General features: G+C 44.3%; 1 protein-coding gene across 1 annotated transcript in view; it reads right to left on the bottom strand.

The window, feature by feature from the left end:
• LOC139281534 (kinesin-like protein klp-3) overlaps positions 1 to 21163 on the bottom strand; it is a 49048-nt gene that overhangs the window by 10277 nt on the left and 17608 nt on the right. Inside the window, exons 6-8 of the mRNA XM_070901701.1 lie at positions 4109 to 4714; positions 2721 to 2863; positions 2484 to 2544 (exon numbers count right to left, since the gene is read on the bottom strand). Of these exons, the coding sequence (XP_070757802.1) occupies positions 2484 to 2544; positions 2721 to 2863; positions 4109 to 4714 (810 nt within the window). The remainder of the gene's footprint in view (positions 1 to 2483; positions 2545 to 2720; positions 2864 to 4108; positions 4715 to 21163) is intronic.

Here is a 21163-nt window from a genome sequence, read left to right as displayed (position 1 = left end):
CGGGTGCACCAACATCAGCGTCCTCATTCAGGCTAACATCCCCAGCATTGAAGCACTGACCACACTCGATCAGCTCCGCTGGGCAGACCACGTAGTCCGCATGCAGACACGAGACTCCCAAAGCAAGTGCTCTACTCGGAACTCCTTCATGGCAAACGAGCCAAAGGTGGGCAGCGGAAACATTACAAGGACACCCTCAAAGCCTCCCTGATGAAGTACAACATCCCCACTGACACCTGGGAGTCTCTGGCCCAAGACCGTCCGAAGTGGAGGAAGTGCATCCGAGAGGACACTGAGCACCTTGAGTCTCAACGCCAAGAGCATGCAGAAATCGAGCGTTGACAGCGGAAAGAGCGTGCGGCAAACCAGTCCCACCCACTCCTTCTATCAACGACTATCTGTCCCACCTGTGACAGAGTCTGTGGCTCTTATATTGGACTGTTCAGCCACCAAAGAACTCACTTCAGGAGTGGAAGCAAGTCTTCCTCGATTCTGAGGGACTGCCGATGATGATGATGCATACAACCAAATGAGCTTTGATGCCTATTAATATCCTTGCCAAGCCTTCTATCTGCTTCTTCCACTCTAAGCATGAAATATTGTGATTGTGATACTTTCAAAGCAACCTGAGGTAATAGTAACGTGTCAAAGGAACATAGGGCATAGGTACATTAGACTTGGAGTCGGCCATTTCTCCCCTCAAGCCTGTTCCGCCATTCAATGAGATCATGGCTAATCTGTGAACTAATTCCATATATCTGCTTTGCCCCATATCACTTAGTTAATACCTTTGGCTAACAGAAATCTATCAATCTCAAATTTAAAATTAACAATTGACCTCTCATCAACTGCCATTTGTGGAAGAGAGTTCCAAACTTCTACTGCCCTTTGCATGCAGAAGAGATTCCTAACTTCAATCTTTAAGGGCCTGGCTCTAGTTTGTAGGCTATGTCCCCTCGTCCTAAATTACCCAACCAGCGGAAATAGTTCCTATCTATCCCATCATTTCCCCTAAATATCTTGAAAATTTCGATAAATCACCCCTTAGTCTTCTAAATTCCAGGGAATACAGTTGTTGTATATTTGTTAGATGTCATGGCACATCCCTGGATAGAATGAACTTTAGTATTGTGGGCTACACTTTAGATCTTCTTGTTGTATAGAACTCTTGGAAACAGTTTCTGTAAAGTTAGTTTCTCTGTGATATTGGTAACAATGATTCTGTTGCGCTTCTCACTACTTAAACATTCCCTGCACGGTCTAATCCAGAAAATACATAAAATATTAGCTGGAACAATTACAGTAATACACTAAAGAGTTGCAAACATTATAGACCAACCCTCTGGAAAAATGCAAAATATTAAAAAATACATGACTTTTTTTCTTTCTCTTTAAATTGCAACTTTAATCAGCTTCCCTTTAATGTTTGATTGTCAGAAAGGCCAACAGGCTTGCTAAAGGGCCTCGTTATCCTGTGGTGTGCATGGATAATTAGGGTCCTTCTAAAAATAAGCGAGAGTGAATAATACAGGCATGCAGCCGAATGACATAGAACAGTAGGGTGTGTATTAATTGGGAAGAAGCACTCGCTTCCCAATTTCCTGTCATCCTGCTCACCTGAATTCTATCAGTGGTAGCAATCAGCTTGTCAATACCTCGTGCGTATCTTTATTCAAACGCTTCATAACTGGAAAAACTTTTAAAATACTTTTATTTTCACATTGCATTGTAATATATATGCTTTGCTTTTCTACTACAAGCAATAAAATGTGAATGAACTGATTTTTACAAGTTTGTGCATGATGAGCATTTTAGAAATTGCAGAGTATATTTAAACAGTTTATTGTAGGAAAGCTGGAAAGAGCGTGGTTCACCCATCACCCCGGTACTCGCTGACCTACATCGGCTCCCAGTCCACCAATGCCTCAATTTATTTCTCATCCACATGTTCAAATCTCTCCATGGCCATGCCCCTCCCTATCTCTGTAGTCTCCTCCAGCCGTACAATCCCCTGCAAAATCTACATTCTTCCAACTCTGGCTTGGTGTACATCGTCCACTTCCTTCCCTTACCATTGGTGGCCGTGCTTTCAGTTGTCTAGGCCCTAAGCTCTGGAATTCCCTCCCTAAACCTCTCTCCTTCACTTCCTTTAAGACCCTCCTTAAAAATACTGCTTTTGACCAAGCTTTTGGTCACCTGTCCTAATGTCTCCTTCTTTGGCTCGGTGTCAATTTTTGTCGAACCCTGTGAAATGCCTTGAGATTTTTTTACGATGTTAAAAGCGCTATATAAATGCAGTTTGTTGTATGAGGCAAAGAAATCTTTGTTCTCCTAGATTCACTCATTTAATAAGATTTACACAATTCAAACAGGGCCGGTTCATAGGAACCATTATCTCCAAAAATATTAAAATCATTGGATTTTTTTTAAAAAGTGAAATTATATTTTTTTACCAATTTTGAAAACATTAAGATAATGATTACCTTTGTAGTATACTTGATGTTTTTTCTTTCCTGACATATTCGAAATAGTTCCCTGATTGACCTAAGTAAATGAACAATCATATTTAGTGATGGCCAGTTTAAACATATATCATCTTTTAAATTAAAGCATGAAAACCAGCTCATTGTACCTTTGACATAGAGTCTCCATGTAAAATAACTAACTTAAATCTCTTAAATTAACTAGTTTTAACATCAGCAAAACATTTTGGTGCTGACCTTATGTTCACTCCAGGATTACCTTCGTTACCCATCATTGTGTAAGTCTTTCCTGAGCCTGTCTGACCATAGGCCACAATGCAGACATTATATCCATCTACACAAGATGTGATGATGGGAAGTGTTCCTTCAAACACCTGCTCCTGAGATATTTCAACAACAAAATGAAACACTGGATAAATAATTGTTTTAGTAATCCTTCTGAATAATCTCCGATACATCTTGGATCTTCAGTTACAGGATCTTTTTTCATGACTCAAGTCCACAGAAGTGACAGCAGAACGGCTATTGTAGATACCAATTAGTGTTTTTGTGACTCCAGATTTCTGCATGTCAGGAATCCAGATGTGATATTGAATTAAAGGGTGAACTCAACTGAATAACATGCAAGCAATGATAATACACACATTATGATGTCACGTCTGTCTATTGGAAAAATAATACATCTAATGGATCCTGATATTTTTCTATTTGTATCGTGAAATAAATACAAATAATATATTTTAAAGTTTAGAATATGCCTACAAATAACAAGAGTTTGATTTACTGTGGATTGGGATGATGCAACACATAATGGTGTCGTAAAAACTGTGACATCTTCTCCAAGCACAGAAGAAACAAACATAATTTGTTATTGCTTTTGTTGATGCTGGGATTGTTTCTTTGGATTCGGTTACTCACTAGTCACAGAAAACACAGGGAACATTTTTGTGGCATACAAGAAATGTTGATCACGATATAGGAATACTGCAACATAAGTCTGAGTAAATGTTACTCAACTTGTTTCCAAAGCAGACTTTGGCACATATCAGTGGCCAAGAGAACAAGCTGAAAAAAATAAATTAACTGTTCATATCATGACAATTATTATATCTATATTGGGTTAAAGCTACAAGTATAGTTTTCCATTTATATCCTACATTTAAATAGGGGCAGATTATATAATAAACAGAAAATTAGATCAGTAGCAACTGTTTTACTTATTTCTTTCACTCCAAAGAAACACTTTGGATTTATACTTTCAAGATTCGTAAACTAGCAATATTTTCCATTATTGTACAGCTACAGGTGCAATAGCCTCTTAATGTTTGTGTAATTCGGTAATATGATTTGTAACAGAAAAGGAATTAGCAACCTTTGGGTTGCCATGTTCTGATCCATAACCACAATGGTAGAGTACCCAACTGTGGATTGGAAATAGAAGGAAAGAAAGATGTGCATTTTTATACCGCCTTTCACGACCACCGGCTGTCTCGAAGCGCTTTACAGCCAATGAATACTTTTTGAGTGTAGTCACTGTTGTAATGCCATGTTATTGGAAATAATGAAAACAACCACATTGTATAGCCAATGGGAGTGAATTACAGCAAGTACACTAGAATACTTACCTGGGTGGCAGTAGGTGGATAAACTTTATCAAAGGAGAACCACTTCCTGTTCCCATTCTGATTCACTGATATTTCCTCATCTGAAGGAAACTCCAGTATGGCCTGTGCCCCTGGATCCTGCCTACAGCGACAAAATATTCTGATATTTCCACAAAGCTCCTGCAGCTTGTTATAAAGCAATTTTTTTTGCGAAGCTTCCTTCTTGTACAAAGAACGTAGGTCTTCAATTTCTTGTGTTGATCCTGCTTCGATATTTTTCAACTTTAGTACAAGATTCACAAGTTGCTTTATTAGATGACTGATCTCAGATAGTTTAAGATTAAATATAGATCTAAGCTGTCTGTTGGAAATATTTAACTCACGGGTGAATTTATAAATTTCCAGTAATTTCTTTGGCTCTGACAAAGAACCAGGTGGTATCGGGATGGAATCGGAGGTCCGGCTTATTTTCTGCAAAGCCATGACTCTGTCGAGGGCTTCCTTACAATCAACTTCCAGCTCTGCTACTTTTCTGTTACGGTGCTGAATCATTTCAGATTGTCGACGGTTCTCCTCCAACAATTCTCTGGCTTTCTCATGGAGGTTTTCTACAGCTGTGTTGCTGTGCTTCAGTTTTTGTTATAGGTCATCAATGATTATGTCTCTTTCTATCAAATGACTTAGAATAAATATATGAAAATTGTTACTGGCCGCACAAAATTCACATTGACACATAATCATATATTTTGTACTAATACTATAGGCCCAAAATTGACTGTTAGGCCTTGCCCGTTTAATGTCAATGATATTTCGCGCTGCAAGTGCGAGATGGAATTGGTGAGGTGGCCTCTACAGTGCATCCTCATTTTCTTTTCACGTTGTTAAGAGGGTACTTAGACTTGAAATGACGACTTAATTTTCTGTGGCAAGTTTAGTTTGTATCTACTGTGCAAATGCAGGAACTTCACGCCACTCAATGCATTTGAATGGGGAGCCAGAAGCGACTTGCTGCTTTTGCGAAGCTGACGGGGGAGCGGTGCATCTCCGATAGCAATTTTCCATTTTCGCGCTTAATCGCACATCTGCCCTCGTCTGAAGTTGCTGTGGCATTTGCCCGTAAATAATGGTGGGTGCTACCAGCCTTGCCATTATTTTGACAGCAAAGTTTGAGCCTACATAATTTTTTTTTAGCACTTACTATCCAAACTAAGAAGTTATCCTGAAAAAGTAGAGCAGTACTTACTCATTATACCTGGTCTTTATTTGCTGAGGTCTGTTTTAAAAATCATCTGTAATCGCTACCTAAACAATTACAGGAAAGTTACTCATCACAGTAGCTCTCATTTCTCCTTCAGGGTTGGATTTCCGAGTTACACATTTCCACTTCTGAGTAATCTGCTGAAGGAGGATCAAAGAAATTGGAACCTGGAGTGATTCCACTTCACCGTTGTTTTAGTCTGTTTTTCAGCCATTTTATAAAATGGCAATTTTTAATAAGCTGGGTTGAATGTTGAAGTCAATAGCCTGGGGTTGGGGCAGAAAGTTCTCCAGGCAACACTCCACCACCAGTGGGAAGAGCTCAGCTCCCAGGATATGGCTGCAATGCTGGAAAATATTTAATGACTTCACTAGAGTTGTCAGAATTTTACCTCTCAGCTCAACTACTCTCTCCTGGCACCTGCAGCCACACAACTCACAACACTCCCCTCTCCCGGTTCCCTTCACCCTCCGACACTCACTGCACCATATTTCACTCTACCTCCTTCTTCTCCTATTCACACACTCTACACTTCTTTCACCGCAATTGTAATTTCACCACAATTATAATCCTCATACCCACCCCTCACACTGGACCATGACAGGCGCATTCTCAAAACTCGTCACATGGCTGACACTAACACACTTGTTTCTATCTTGCAGAAGAAAATTGTGCATAACATGAAGCAAAAGGAGGCCGAATCTGCCTGCACACCTTTTCCGCTCTGGAGGAGGACATGCTGGCCATCATGGGCAGGGGAAGAGTCATGGCGTGGCAAAGCTGGAGGAGACATTGAACAGGGTTTCTTCATACCTTATCGCTTTCTCTTCTCACTTCGATCTCACCCTACACACTGCATGACAAATTGTAGCTGCTTTCAGCAGCCACTCATCTCTCTCTGCTCTCTCTTCACAGTAAAAGCTAGCACTTGTTCCTTACTTTACATTTCAGGTACTGAATATGTTGAAGCCCCTGTGCTACTTCAATTCCAGAGGATCGGCCTTCTTGAAGATGCAGTGTTTTTTGATCTGACCCTAACAAACACCAGCTCAGAGAATACTGCCACATGTAGGTGAGAGGAGGGATCTTTATGTTCTGAATCACTGGCCACGCGTGCAGGAGCTATGGCAGGAGGATAGAAAGCCACAGGTGCCAGCTTGCCAGAGGACGAGATAACATACTAGCTCGACTGAGGAGGACTCGCAAGCTGGCTTTGTGCTCCCAAAGCCGGTGACAAGGCTTCGCAGATAGCATGGAAACGCATCTGTCCAACATGGAGTGATTGGTCAGCTCCATGAACATGTCAGTGGTGTCTATCGTGGTGGAGCCTCTGCTGACAGCTTCCGTGGCAGCGCTCACTGCTCCCATGGAAGCTCAGATGACTGCCATCTTGGCAGCGGGGGCTTCCAGAGCTTCACATCACTCCTGCACTCTGTTCTTGCGTAGCACTGTATGAGTGCTGAGGTGCAGTCCCAGAAGAGTAGTCTTGGCTCTTTTGGATAGGCACCTGCTGTCCTCTTTCAGGATAACATGCTTGCGCCCCTGCCACCCATTCCGTCAGTGCCCTTGGCGGTATCACATAGCCAGGTGGGCCAAACTGTCCTGGCCCACAATGAGTTGCTGCAGTCTGCAGCCAGGCCATCAAGGCCAAGAGCTGCTTGAGGTTACCCGCAGCAGCCTTCTAAAGTCCTGAGCGGCCTTCTAAGCTTCCAAGCTGTAGCCACTCAGAATACACGCCATAGGAACACTAGGCTAGCTAAACAAACAGGTTTCCACAAGGGTGATTCTTAATCATTCCTTTTAAATATACGCACATGAAATAGGGTTGTCTGAGTCATTTTCTTCACAAGATTTAGTATTGGTGTTAATATTTGTAGTCAGTTGAGGGCAAGATCCATAAGGCTGGACTGAAGGAAAGCAATCTCAGGATGGTAGTAAGGATGGTGGCAATAATGATTGGGAAACTTGGTGTATTAAGGATGGGCAGCATGGTTCATGTGAAGTTCTCTTGAATAACCTCTGATGGCGAGGGAGACTCGTCGAATCGGCTCATGCTCTTCCTCCACCTTCCCCTCCATTTCTTGTTACCAAGGTAATGGTAAGGGCTGGTCCCTCAGCGTCACAAAGTTATGCAGCATACAACCATAAATCTGGACACATGAATAGGACTGTCCTGCAGAGCTCATCCCAAGCGGTCCAGGCAGCAGAAGCATTCATTGAGCATGCCGTAGATCGTGTAATTTGATGTTAAAACCAGGCCTGAACTTAAAATTCTGAAACTGACACGTGGTCTACTGGAATCAGGTACCTCTTTTCCAGTAATGGCAAGTTTAGGTCAACCTGATGTCTTTGTAATACAGGCAAATAGCTAATTCTTTGTATTTTGGTTGCCTTAGAATGCAGCTGAAGGCAAGTAATTAGTTATAATAAAGTATATGGAAAACATTGGGGATACCATAATTACAGTCTAGCAAACAATACATCATGCTTTCAATCTATAGCTAAAATGGGCAGGAAAGGGATGCTTGTCCAATAATTATTCATTTAAAAGAATTCTTAAGCATGCACAAATGATGATTATTATTATTGTTTAGGTAGTTTGAATTGGAAACTAATGATTAACTCAAAGTGATACACGAAGGTTGAATCCTATTAGAAATGGAAATTCACTAAATTTGCGGCTGAGAAAACAGCTACTTTTTAGGTGGAATAGCAACAATTTTTTCATTTGCAATTTGGGAATTTACCAAATTTTATGAATCTTCATTATATTAAATGGTTACAGCCTTTTATTGATATTTTGAATGAGACAAAGGCAATAATAGTTGTGAATTCAAAAAATAAATGTTTGGATTGTAACTATTTCCCACGGACATACACTTTGCTAATGGATAAGTGCTTTAATACAACTGTAATTTATTTTTACCGGTAACCATTTTCTTCCTTGTAGTCCCTTTGGCTTTTGAATGGTAGCAATAAGCTGTCACCAAAGATTGCGAGAAAAACGGAAATGACTTCATCTGCATCGTAGTTGCACTGTCTAAGGGCTGCAGTGACTTCTCAGTGATCAGTTAGGCTTGGAAGGCTTTGCTAAAGTAAGAATGATGATACAATCGTTAGAACTAACTAAGAGGGCTCATCTTTTTGCACAGGTTAGAACAGATCATCTTTGAATTTAAAAGCACATAATGCATATCATTTTATACTACATTGTAAGTAAATTATTGGTTGCTATTGTGACAGCTAATGTGATTGCTGCTAAATTCCAAACACATTATTACAATGTAACTGTAAAATATGGCAAATATCACAACGCTAAAAGCTGATATCACGATGACGACAGAGTACATGGAGCTATAACAAGGTGACCTGAGTGTGGTCTAATAATATAACTTATTGATTATAAGAGCTTTTACAAATGCACAATCCTGGCATGGAGTCTTGCATGCTGCAAGCACACCTTGGGAATTCAGGTATGAAAATCAATGGCCCTGGAGGATTTTATCTCCCTTAATGTTATTGAAACAGAATATCCTGCTTTTACATAAGAAACATAAGAAATAGGAGCAGGAGTAGGCCATTTGGCCCCTCGAGCCTGCTCCGCCATTTAATAAGATCATGGCTGATCTGATCATGGACTCAGCTCCACTTCCCTGCTCGCTCCCCATAATCCTTTATTCTCTTATCGCTCAAAAATCTTTCGATCTCTGCCTTAAATATATTCAGTGACCCAGCCTCCACAGCTCTCTGGGGCAGAGAATTCCACAGATTTACAACCCTCTGAGAGAAGAAATTCCTCCTCATCTCAGTTTTAAATGGGCGGCCCCTTATTCTGAGACTATGCCGCTTAGTTTTAGTTTCCCGAGTGGAAATATCCTCTTTGCATCCACCTTGTCGAGCTCCCTCATTATCTTATATGTTTCGATAAGATCACCTCTCATTCTTCTGAACTCCAATGAGTATAAGCTCAACCTATCTTCATAAGTCAACCCCCTCATCTCAGGAATCAACCTAGTGAACCTTCTCGGAACTGCCTCCAATGCAAGTATATCCTTCTTTAAATACGGACACCAAAACTGTATGCAGTACTCTAGGTGTGGCCTCACCAATATCCTGTACAATTGTAGCAGGACTTCTCTGCTTTTATACTCTATCCCCCTTGCAATAAAGGCCAACATTCCATTTGCCTTCCTGATTACTTGCTGCTGTACCTGCATACTAACATTTTGTATTTCTAGCACAAGGGTCCAGGTCCCTCTGTACTGCAGCACTTTGCAATTGTTCTCCATTTGAATTATAATTTGCTTTTCTATTTTTTATGCCAAAGTGGATAACCTCACATTTTCCCACATTGAACTCCATCTGCCAAATTTTTGCCCATTTACTTAACCTGTCTATATCCTTTTGCAGATTTTTTGTGTCCTCCTCACAATTTGCTTTCCCACCCATTTTTTGTGTCACCAGCAAACTTGGCTAGATTACACATGGTCCCTTCATCCAAGCCATTAATATAGATTGTAAATAGTTGAGGCCCCAGCATCGATTCCTGCGGCACCCCACTAGTTACTGTTTGTCAACCGAAATATGACCTGTTTATCCCGACTCTCTGTTTTCTGTTAATTAGCCAATCCTCTATCCATGCTAATATATTACCCCCAACCCCATGAAGTTTTAACTTGTGCAGTAGCCTTTTATGTGGCGCCTTATCGAATGTCTTCTGGAAATCCAAATACACCACATCCACTGATTCCCCCTTATCCACCGTTACATCCTCAAAGAACTCCAGCAAATTTGTCAAACACAATTTCCCTTTCATAAAACCATGCTGACTCTGCTTGATTGAATTATGCTTTTCCAAATGTCCTGCTATTGCTTCCTTAATAATGGACTCCAGCATTTTTCCAATGACAGATGTTAGGCTAACCGATCTATAGTTCCCTGCTTTCTGTCTGCCTCCTTTCTTAAATAGGGGTGTTACATTTGCGGTTTTCCAATCCACTGGGACCTCCCCAGAATCCAGGGAATTTTGGTGGATTACAACTAATGCATTCACTATCTCTGCAACCACTTCTTTTAGGACCCTAGGATGCAAGCTATCAGGTCCAGGGGATTTGTCTGCCTTTAGTCCCATTATTTTACCAAGTCATCATCATAGGCAGTCCCTCGAAGTGAGGATGACCTGCTTCCACGCCAAAAAAGGATGAGTTCACAGGTGTTTCAATGAAGGACCTAATATTCCAGGTCCTGAACTACATCCTGAAGGGTGGAAGATGGCTGTGCATGAATTTTTTTAATGTGGGGTGGCCGTTGCACACCAGCCACCACACGGGCTTGACAGAGCTAGAACTAGGTCTTGGTCCAGTGATGAGGGTGATCCAAAATGACTGGAGACCTGCGCTGCTGCACAGACCTAGTGTGGGCTGGCCCGTGCTGCCCTGGCCCCGAACTCACTCCTGGGCCCCGATTACATCCCTCTCACAGTCTCTTGCAGCTCCTTTGCCCCGATCTCACCAATCCTGCTGTTATCTGTCTACGTTCCAATCACCGACCTGGACCTTGATGATGTCACTCTTCATTGCTGTCGCCCTCCTGCACCAGCTCACACTGCTCCCTGAAGTAGTATGCCTCCACGCTGCTCCCGAGGCCGCTTGCTGCTCCTTTTATGGCCCCGACCTGCCGCTGGTGTTCTCACGCAGGTCGGGGCCTCCACGCTGCTCCCAAGGCCATTCGCTGCTCCTTTTATGGCCCCGACCTACCAAGTACTTTACCAAGTACTACTTCTTTTGTGATTGTATTAAGTTCCTCCCTCCCTATAGCCCCTTGTTTATCCACTACTGGGATGTTTTTAGTCTTCTATCGTGAAGACCGATACAAAATATTTGTTCATAGTCTCTGCAATCTCCCTGTTCTCCATTATTAATTGCCCAGTCTCATTGTATGCCCTTGTTTTCAATTTGATACCATCCCTTATTTCCTGAGTTAGCCATGGCTTTCCTTCTCATTGGGATATATTTTTGCTGAGAGTTATGAAATATCTCCTTCAATGTCTGCTACTGCTCATCAACCGTCCCACACTTTAATCTATTTTCCCAGTCCATTTTAGCCAACTCTGCCCTCATACCTTTGTAGTCCCCTTTATTTAAGCTTAGGACACTGGTTTGAGATCCAACTTTCTCTCCCTGCAACTGAATTTGAAATTCAATCATGTTATGGTCACTCATTCCGAGAGGATCTTTTACTATGAGATCATGTATTAATCCTATCTCATTACACAGAACCAGATCTAAGATAGCCTGTTCCCTGGTTGATTCCACAATGTACTATGCAAGGAAACTATCCCGGATACACTCTATGAAATCTTCCTCAAGGCTACCCTGGCCAATTTGCTTTGTCCAATCAATATGAAGGTTAAAATCGCCCATCATTATTGCCGTTCCATTTTTACAAGCCTCCATTATTTCTTGATTTATATTCCGTCCAACAGAGTAGCTACTGTTAGGGGGCCTATGCCCACCAGCAACTTTTCCCCTTATTATTCCTTATCTCCACCCAAACTGATTCAACATCTTTATCTTCTGAGCCAATATCGTTTCTCACTAACGCACTGATCTCATCCTTTATTAACAGTGCTACCCCTCCTCCTTTTCCTTTCTGTCTGTCCTTCCGAATTGTCAAATACCCCTAAATATTTAGTTCCCAGCCTTGGTCACCTTGCAACCACATCTCCGTGATCGCTATCAGATCATACCCATTTGTACCGTCAACTCATCTGTTTTGTTACGAATGTTGCCTACATTCAGATAAAGAGCTTTTAAATTTGTTTCCTTACCATTTTTGCCTGCTTTGACTCCACTTTCTGATTCACTTTTATGTTTATACATTCCGTCCCTTCCTGTCACGCTCTGGTTTTCATTTTCCCAGAGCTACCCTGCGCTATTTCCTTCTCCTTATTCACCTGAACCCCCCCCCTCCCCCCCCCCCCCCTCCCACCCCCACTAATTAGTTTAAAGCCCTCTCTGCAGCCCTAGTTATTTGATTCGTCAGAACCCTCGTCCCAGCACGGTCTAAGTGGAGCCCATCCAAATGGAACAGCTCCCTCTTACCCCAGTACTGGCGCCAGTGTCCCATGAACCAAAACCCATTTCTCCCGCACCTGTCTTTGAGTTACGTTTTTAACTCTCTGATCTTATTTACCCTATGCAAATTTGCTCGTGGTTCAGGTAGTAATTCAGAGATTATCATCTTTGTGGTTCTGCTTTTTAATTTGGCCCCTAGCTTCACACACTCCCTCAGCAGAACCTCTTTCTTTGTCCTACCTATGTCATTGGTACCATTGTGGATCACGATAACTGGATCTTCTCCCTCCCGCTCCAAGTTCCTCTCCAGCCCAGAGGAGATGTCCTTAACCCTGGCACCGGGAAGGCAATACAGGTTTCAGGACTCACGCTCTCGGCTGCAGAGAACCATATCTGTCCCCCTAATGATACTGTCCCCTATCACTACAACATTTCTTTTTACTTGCCCCACTTGAATGGCCCCCTGTATCATGGTGCTGTGGTCAGTTTGCTCATTCTCCCTGCAGTTCCTGCTCTTGTCCACACAGGGAGTAAGAGCCTCGAACCTGTTGGACAAGAGCAAGGGCTGAGGCTCCTCCAGCACTACATCCTGAGTCCCCATACTTTCCTCACTCATAGTCACACCCTCCTGTCCCTGACCACGGATCGAATTTGAATTAATTAATCTAATTGGTGTGACTAGCTCCAGGATCGCAGCATCCAGGTAACTCTCCCCCTCCCTGATGTGTTGTTGAGTCTGCAGCTCGGACACCAGCTCATCAACACGGAGCCGAAGTTCCTCGAGCTGCAGACACTTGCCGCAGGTGTGGTCGCTGTGGACCTCAGTGAGGTCAACCAGCTCCCACATGCAACAGCAGTGACGCATCGTCTGCCATCCCGAACATATTTAACTCATTAAGTTTTCATTTTGTTCTTAATCCCAGCCCTTAATTCAAACCAATGCCACAGAAAAGCGAGAGAAACTCACCAGCCAATCACTTCCCTTCTTTCCTGTGATGTTACACTTTGATTCTAGTTCTTTTTACTTCTTGTCTTCAGCTGGGTTGGTGTTTGGGCCCTAATATCCCGCTGCTTGTGGTGCTGCTCCCGACTCACGCGCCCTTTTATTTGGGCCCCAATCTCCCGCTGCTTGTTGAGAAAGCCATTGTGGGAGAGTTAGGAGAGGTGGCGAGCATTATTCATTTCAAGCTAATAATTTTAGCTTGGGGGATACTTTGGAACCTCAACCATGACAGTAAATATTCTGTCACACTTGATAGCATTATTTGTGGACAATATATTAATAAGGCACGACTGTGCCAATACATTAATTATAGTATAGGATTTCTAATTTTCACTACTCATAGTGAAATTATGAACAGGTTCTTGAAACAAATGTTTATATTTCACTCTAGATAATGAACAGAAGAAATCTACCCGAAATGTTTTTTAGGATTCGTCTGAGCCATGTAAATTGTCCTAATCTGCAGCAACACAAATTGAAGTTTTGAAAGCAGCATATTATAGAATTCATTTTGCCCACTGTTTTTGTCGGTATAGATTTTTGGACAGCAGACCCTTATGTTTCGACTATGAATATGTATGACTGACGCAATGACATGTTAAAACTGTATTTATGGAATAGAATGCAAAAGATGAAAATATAGGCGTGGTGTACAAATGCAAACCTAACTTATGTACTGTTTGACTTGACGACATATTCATATTGTGGTCTGAGGATAGGAATACAGGAACATCAGAAAGTACATGGCCCCACTGGTTCCAGTGAGGCGGCGCCATCCCAAGCTGGTTGGAGACACCGGCAGCAGCACTGGGGATAAAAGGAGCAGCTAGCCACCGCACGGAGCAGTGCGAGCCGTCCTGAGAGCGGGGGACAAAATCAGCATATCTCTGAGCGAGGTCAAGGCCCAGAAGGTCGGGAGGAGCAGCGGGGTCCGGAGGAGCCGGGCCCGGGAGAGGCGCAGTGATGTCGGGGTCCAGGAGTGAGGTCAGAAGGAGCAGAGCCCAGGACAGGTGCTGCGAGGTCGGGGCCCAGCAGTGGGATTGGGGCCCAGGGAAGGTGCAGCACAGGCCAACAGCGAGGTCGGGTGGACTACACTGCACCCCATGAAACCCAGGGAGAGAGGACCTGTGGGAAGGAGGGAGAAGGACAGTAGGAGTAGGTTTGTGTGTGTGTACTGAGCTGATGTAGCAGAGCCTGGTCTCCAATCATCTTGGATATCCTTGCCATTGGACCAAGACCTTGCTCTGTCAAGCCCGTGTGTAGCTGCTGTGCAACAGCCACCCCACAATAAAATAATTCGCGCACAGGCATCTTCCATCTGTTAAAATGAAGTTCGGGACCTGAAACATCAGGATCCTCATGGACAAACTCAACAGCGACAGACCGGAACGTCGTACTGCTATCGTTGCCCGAAGCTCAGACATTTCAACGTAGATATCGCCGCCCTAAGCGAGGCTTGGTGGGCAGCGGAAGGCCAGCTCAAGGAGCAAGGTGGTGGTTACATTTTCTTCTGGAAAGGTAAACCAGAAGAGGCGCTGCCTCCATGGGGTGGGCTTCATCATAAAAAATGAGCTAGTTGGGCATCTCAGAGACTCCCCCTGCGGGATAACTGCCACATGACCCTTCGGCTCACCGTTGCGTGGAACCAGTGTGCTATGGTCATCAGCGCACAGGCCCCAACACTGGAAGTTACAGTCGAGAGCAATGAGGAATTCTACTCCAGCCTTGAATAATCCCTGTCTCAAGTCCCAATGGACAACAAGCTGATCCTCCTTGGCGACTTTAATGCCAGAGTTGGAAAGGACACAGACCTATGGGGAGGTGTGATCGGCAGAGAGGGGGTAGGAAAACCAACTCCAACAGTACCCTCCTCCAGACGAAATGCTTAGAACATGGCTTTGTCATAACCAACACCTTGTTCCATCAGAGAGACAAGTACAAGGTTTCATGGCAACATGCTCGCTCCAAGCACTGGCATCTGCTAAACTACGTCATCATCCAAGCGAGGGACTGGAAGGACATCTACATCACCCATGCCATGACAGGAGCTGGTGACTGTCAAAGCGGATTAGGTGGTAGTCCGTCTGTCATGTTCATCAATGTAGCCCAAAAACAGCGGCGGCAACAGAAATGATGCCCGCAGGAAAATCAACGCTAGAGCACTCAAAGACCCTGCTAAGAAAGTCCTATACAGCCAGTGTCTCTCAACCAACCTGATGACTCCCAGTAATCCAGAGACGCAGAGTGTCCACTGGGCCTGGTCTGTCCTCAAGGCCTCCATAATTAGCACCTGTGAAGAGATGCTCGGTCACTCGACCAGGAAACACCAAGACTGGTTCGACAAGATTCAGGAGCTAATAAGCCACAAGCGAAAGGCATTCTTGAATTGGAAACAGCAACACAACTCAAGAGCAAAAAAGCAGCTCTACTGAGACCCAACAAAAAACTCGCAACCTAAAGAACAGATGGTGGGTGGAGAAAGTGCAGGAGATCCAGCAACGAGCCTACAACCATGATGTGCGTGGATTCTTTAGTGCAGTCAAGACCACCTACGGCCCAAGCACGCAAGGTCCTACCCCACTGCGGGCCAAGAACGCAGAGATACTCATCAAGGACAGAGAGGCGGTTAGTGCCCACTGGAAGGAGCACTTCGAAGATGTGCTCAACTGAGACTCTATCTTCGACATGAGTGTCCTCGACTCCGTCCCGCAGCATGCTACCTGCCACCACCTCAGCACAACCCCAGCCCGGCATGCAGTTGAAAATGCCATCCAACAGCTGAAGAACAACAAGGCCTCAGGAGCAGATGGAATCTCTGCCAAGGCGGAGAAGCACTAATGGCTATTGCCGCGAATCCATGAACTCATTTCTCTTATTTGGAAGGAGGAGAGCATGCTCGGGGATCTCAGACACAGTAATTGTGACCATCTTCAAGAAAGGTCACAAGTCCGATTGTGGTAATTACAGAGGAGTTTCCCTGCTGTCTGCCACAGGGAAAGTCATCGCAACAATCTTCCTCAATCGTCTTCTCCTAGTGGCTGAAGAGCTCCTCCCAGAGTCGCAATGTGGATTCCATCAACTAAGGGGCACAATGAACATGATCTTCACCGCGTGTCAAATTCAAGAGAAATGCAGAGAACAGCACCAACCCTTGTAAGTGGCCGCCTTTAACCTCACAAAAGCCTTCGACACTCAACCATGAGGGATTATGGAGCAGCCTCCTCAAATTCGGCTGCCTTCAAAAGTTTTTCACCATCCTCCATCTGCTTCACGATGACATGCAAACCTTGATCTTGAACAACCGATCCACCACAGACCCAATTCACGTATGGACCGGGGTCAAGCAAGGCTGTATCATTGCACCAACGTTCTTCTTGATCTTCCTTGCTGCAATGCTCCATAAGAACATAAGAACATAAAAATTAGGAACAGGAGTAGGCCATCTAGCCCCTCGAGCCTGCTCCGCCATTCAACAAGATCATGGCTGATCTGGCCATGAACTCGGCTCCACTTACGCGCCCGCTCCCCATAACCCTTAATTCCCTTGTTGGTTAAAAATCTATCTATCTGTGACTTGAATACATTCAATGAGCTAGCCTCAACTGCTTTCTTGGGCAGAGAATTCCACAGATTCACAACCCACTGGGAGAAGAAATTCCTTCTCAACTCGGTTTTAAATTGGCTCCCCCGTATTTTGAGGCTGTGCCCCCTAGTTCTAGTCTCCCCGACCAGTGGAAACAACCTCTCTGCCTCTATCTTGTCTATCCCTTTCATTATTTTAAATGTGTCTATAAGATCACCCCTCATCCTTCTGAACTCCAACGAGTAAAGACCCAGTCTACTCAATCTATCATAAGGTAACCCTCTCCATCTCCAGAATCAGCCTAGTGAATCGTCTCTGTACCCCCTCCAAAGCTAGTATATCCTTCCTTAAGTAAGGTGACCAAAACTGCACGCAGTACTCCAGGTGCGGCCTCACCAATACCCTGTACAGTTGCAGCAGGACCTCCCTGCTTTTGTACTCCATCCCTCTTGCAATGAAGGTCAACATTCCATTCACCTTCCTGATTACTTGCTGCACCTGCAAACTAACTTTTTGGGATTCATGCACAAGGACCCCCAGGTCCCTCTGCACCGCAGCATGTTGTAATTTCTCCCCATTCAAATAATATTTCCTTTTACTGTTTTTTTTTTTCCCAAGGTGGATGACCTCACACTTTCCAACATTGTATTCCATCTGCCAAACCTTAGCCCATTCGCTTAACCTATCTAAATCTCTTTGCAGCCTCTCTGTGTCCTCTACACAACCCGCTTTCCCACTAATCTTTGTGTCATCTGCAAATTTTGTTACACTACACTCTGTCCCCTCTTCCAGGTCATCTATGTATATTGTAAACAGTTGTGGTCCCAGCACTGATCCCTGTGGCACACCACTAACCACTGATTTCCAACCCGAAAAGGACCCATTTATCCTGACCCTCTGCTTTCTGCTAGCCAGCCAATTCTCTATCCATGCTAATACATTTCCTCTGACTCCGCATACCTTTATCTTCTGCAGTAACCTTTTGTGTGGCACCTTACTTAAGGTCATCTCACCCTCAGTGAGCTCTCCGCTGGAGTGGAGCTAATCTACAGAACAAATGGGAAACTGTTCAACCTCCATCAGCTCCAGGCCAGATTCAAGGTCGTCCCAAACTCTATCATTGAATTACAGTACACAGATGATGCTTGCGTCTGCGCACGCTCGGAGACTGAACTCCAAACCATCGTCAACACCTTCACAGAAGCGTACGTTTATTAAGGCCCATGTTTAGTATGAGCCTTACACTAAACATCTGTAAGACAAAGGTCCTCTACCAACCTGCCCCCGCCACACTGCATTGCCCCCGATTATCAAAATCCACAACGAGGCCTTGGACAACGTGGACCATTTTCCATACCTTGGGAGCCTACTGTCGTCAAGGGCAGACATCGACAATGAAGCCCAACACTGCCTTCAATGTGCCAGTGCAGTCTTCGGTCACCTGAGGAAGAGAATGTTTGAAGACCAGGGCCTCAATCCCTGCACAAAGCTCATGGTCTACAGCGCAATAGTGATATCCGCCCTCCTATATGCTTCAGACACATGGACCATGTACAGCAGGCACCTCAGAAGAAATGCTTGAAGGACACCCTCAAACCCTCCTTCAAAAAGTGCAACATCCCCACCAACAACTGGAAATCCCTGGCCCAAGTCCGCTCAAAGTGGAGGAGAAGCATCCGGGAAGGCGCCAAACACGAGTTTCTTCACCAGGAGCAAGCGGAAACGAAGTGCAAACAACGGAAGGAGCGCACGACAACCCAAGCACCCCAACCACCATCTTCCCCACCTGTGACAGAGACTTGTAGGTCCTGCTTTGGACTCATCAGTCACCTGAGAACTCATTTCTAGTGTGGAAGCAAGTCATCCTCGACTCCAAGGGACTGACTAAGAAGAAGGTGGTTCCAGTGAGCTTTCCACCAATACCCCCAGGTTCTTCTCCTCTAGCTGACAGCCATTCATCTTATAGAAACGTAGAAACAGAGAAAGTAGGTGCAGGAGTAGGCCATTCGGCTCTTCGAGCCTGCACCGCCATTCAATATGATCATGGCTGATCATGCAACTTCAGTACCCCACTCCATACCTCCTGATCCCCTTAGCCGTAAGGGCCACATCTAACTCCCTCTTGAAAATATGCAATGAACTGGATTCAACAACGTTCTGTGGTAGAGAATTCCACAGGTTCACCACTCTCTGGGTGAAAATGTTTCTCCTCATCTCGGTCCTATATGGCCTACCCCTTATCATTAGACTGTGACCCCTGGTTCTGGATTCCCCAACATCGGGAACATTCTACCTGCATCTAACCTGTCCAGTCCCATCAGAATTTTATATGTTTCTATGAGATCCCCTCTCAGTTGAACAAATGCTTTGGTTCAGTCTTCACGAAGGAAGACACAAATAACCTTCCGGAAGTACCAGGGGACCGAGGGTCTAGAGAGAAGGAGGAACTGAAGGATATCCTTATTAGGCGGAAACTTGTGTTAGGGGAAATTGATGGGATTGAAGGCCGATAAATCCCCAGGGCCTGATAGTCTGCATCCCAGAGTACTTAAGGAAGTGGCCCTAGAAATAGTGGATGCATTGGTGATCGTTTTCCAACAGTCTAACGATTCTGGATCATTCCTATGGACTGGAGGGTAGCTAATGTAACACCACTTTTTAAAAAAGGAGGGAGAGAGAAAACGGGTAATTATAGACCGGTTAGCCTGACATCAGTAGTAGGGAAAATGTTGGAATCAATTATTACAGATGAAATAACAACGCATTTGGTAAGCAGTGACAGGATTGGTACAAGTTAACATGGACTTATGAAAGGGAAATCATGCTTGACAAATCTTCTGGAATTTTTTGAGGATGTAACTAGTAGAGTGGACAATGGAGAACCAGTGTTTGTGGAGTATTTGGACTTTCAAAAGGCTTTTGACAAGGTCCCACACACGAGATTGGTGTGCAAAATTAAAGCACATGGTATTGGGGGTAATGTACTGACGTGGATAGAGAATGGTTGGCAGACAGGAAGCAGAGACTCGGGATAAACGGGTCCTTTTCAGAATGGCAGGCAGTGACTAGTGGAGTACCGCAGGGCTCAGTGCTGGGATCCCAGCTATATACAATATATATTTGGATGAAGGAATTGAGTGTAATATCTCCAAGTTTGCAGATGACACTAAACTGTGTGGCGGTGTGAGCTGTGAGGAGGACGCTAAGAGGTGCAAGGTGACTTGGACAGGTTAGGTGAGTGGGCAAATGCATGGCAGGTGCAGTACAATGTGGCTAAATGTGAGGTTATCCACTTTGGGGGCAAAAATACGAAGGCAGAATATTATCTGAATGGTGGCAGATTAAGAAAAGGGGAGGTGCAACTAGATCTGGGCGTCATGGTATATCAGTCATTGAAAGTTGGCATGCAGGTTCAACAGGCAGTGTAGAAGGCAAATGGTATGTTGGCTTTCATAGCTAGAGGTTTTGAGTATAGGAGCAGGGAGGTCTTACTGCAGTTGTACAGGGCTTGGTGAGACCTCACCTGGAATATTGTGTTCAATTTTGGTCTCCTAATCTGAGGAAGGACATTTTTGCTATTGAGGGAGTACAGCGAAGGTTCACCAGACTGATTCCCGGGATAGCTGGACTGACATATGAGGAGAGACTGGATCGATTGAGCCTTTATTCACTGGAGTTTAGAAGGATGAGAGGGGATCTCATAGAAACACATAACATTCTGACGGGACTGGACAGGTTAGATGCAAGAAGAATGTTCCTGATGTTGGGGAAGTCCAGAACCGGGGGACACAGTCTAAGGATATAAGGGGTAAGCCATTTAGGACTGAGATGAGGAGAAACTTCTTCACTCAGAGTTGTGAACCTGTGGAATTCCCTACCACAGAGAGTTGTTGATGCCAGTTCATTGGCTATATTCAAGAGGGAGTTAAATCTAGCACTTCCGGCTAGAGGGATCAAGGGATATGGAGAGAAAGCAGGAAAGGGGTACTGAGGTGATGATCAGCCATGATCTTATTGAATGGTGCAGGCTCGAAGGGCCAAATGGCCTACTCTTACACCTATTTTCTATGGTTCTGTTTCTTCTAAATTCCAGTGAGTATAAGCCTAGCCGATCCAGTCTTTCTTCATATGTCAGTTCTGCCATCCCACGAATTAG

Source organism: Pristiophorus japonicus, chromosome 15 (assembly GCF_044704955.1).
Source record: "Pristiophorus japonicus isolate sPriJap1 chromosome 15, sPriJap1.hap1, whole genome shotgun sequence".
Lineage (NCBI taxonomy): Eukaryota > Metazoa > Chordata > Chondrichthyes > Pristiophoridae > Pristiophorus > Pristiophorus japonicus.
Note: the sequence above shows the minus strand (reverse complement) of the source record. Positions and strands in the feature narration are given on the sequence as shown.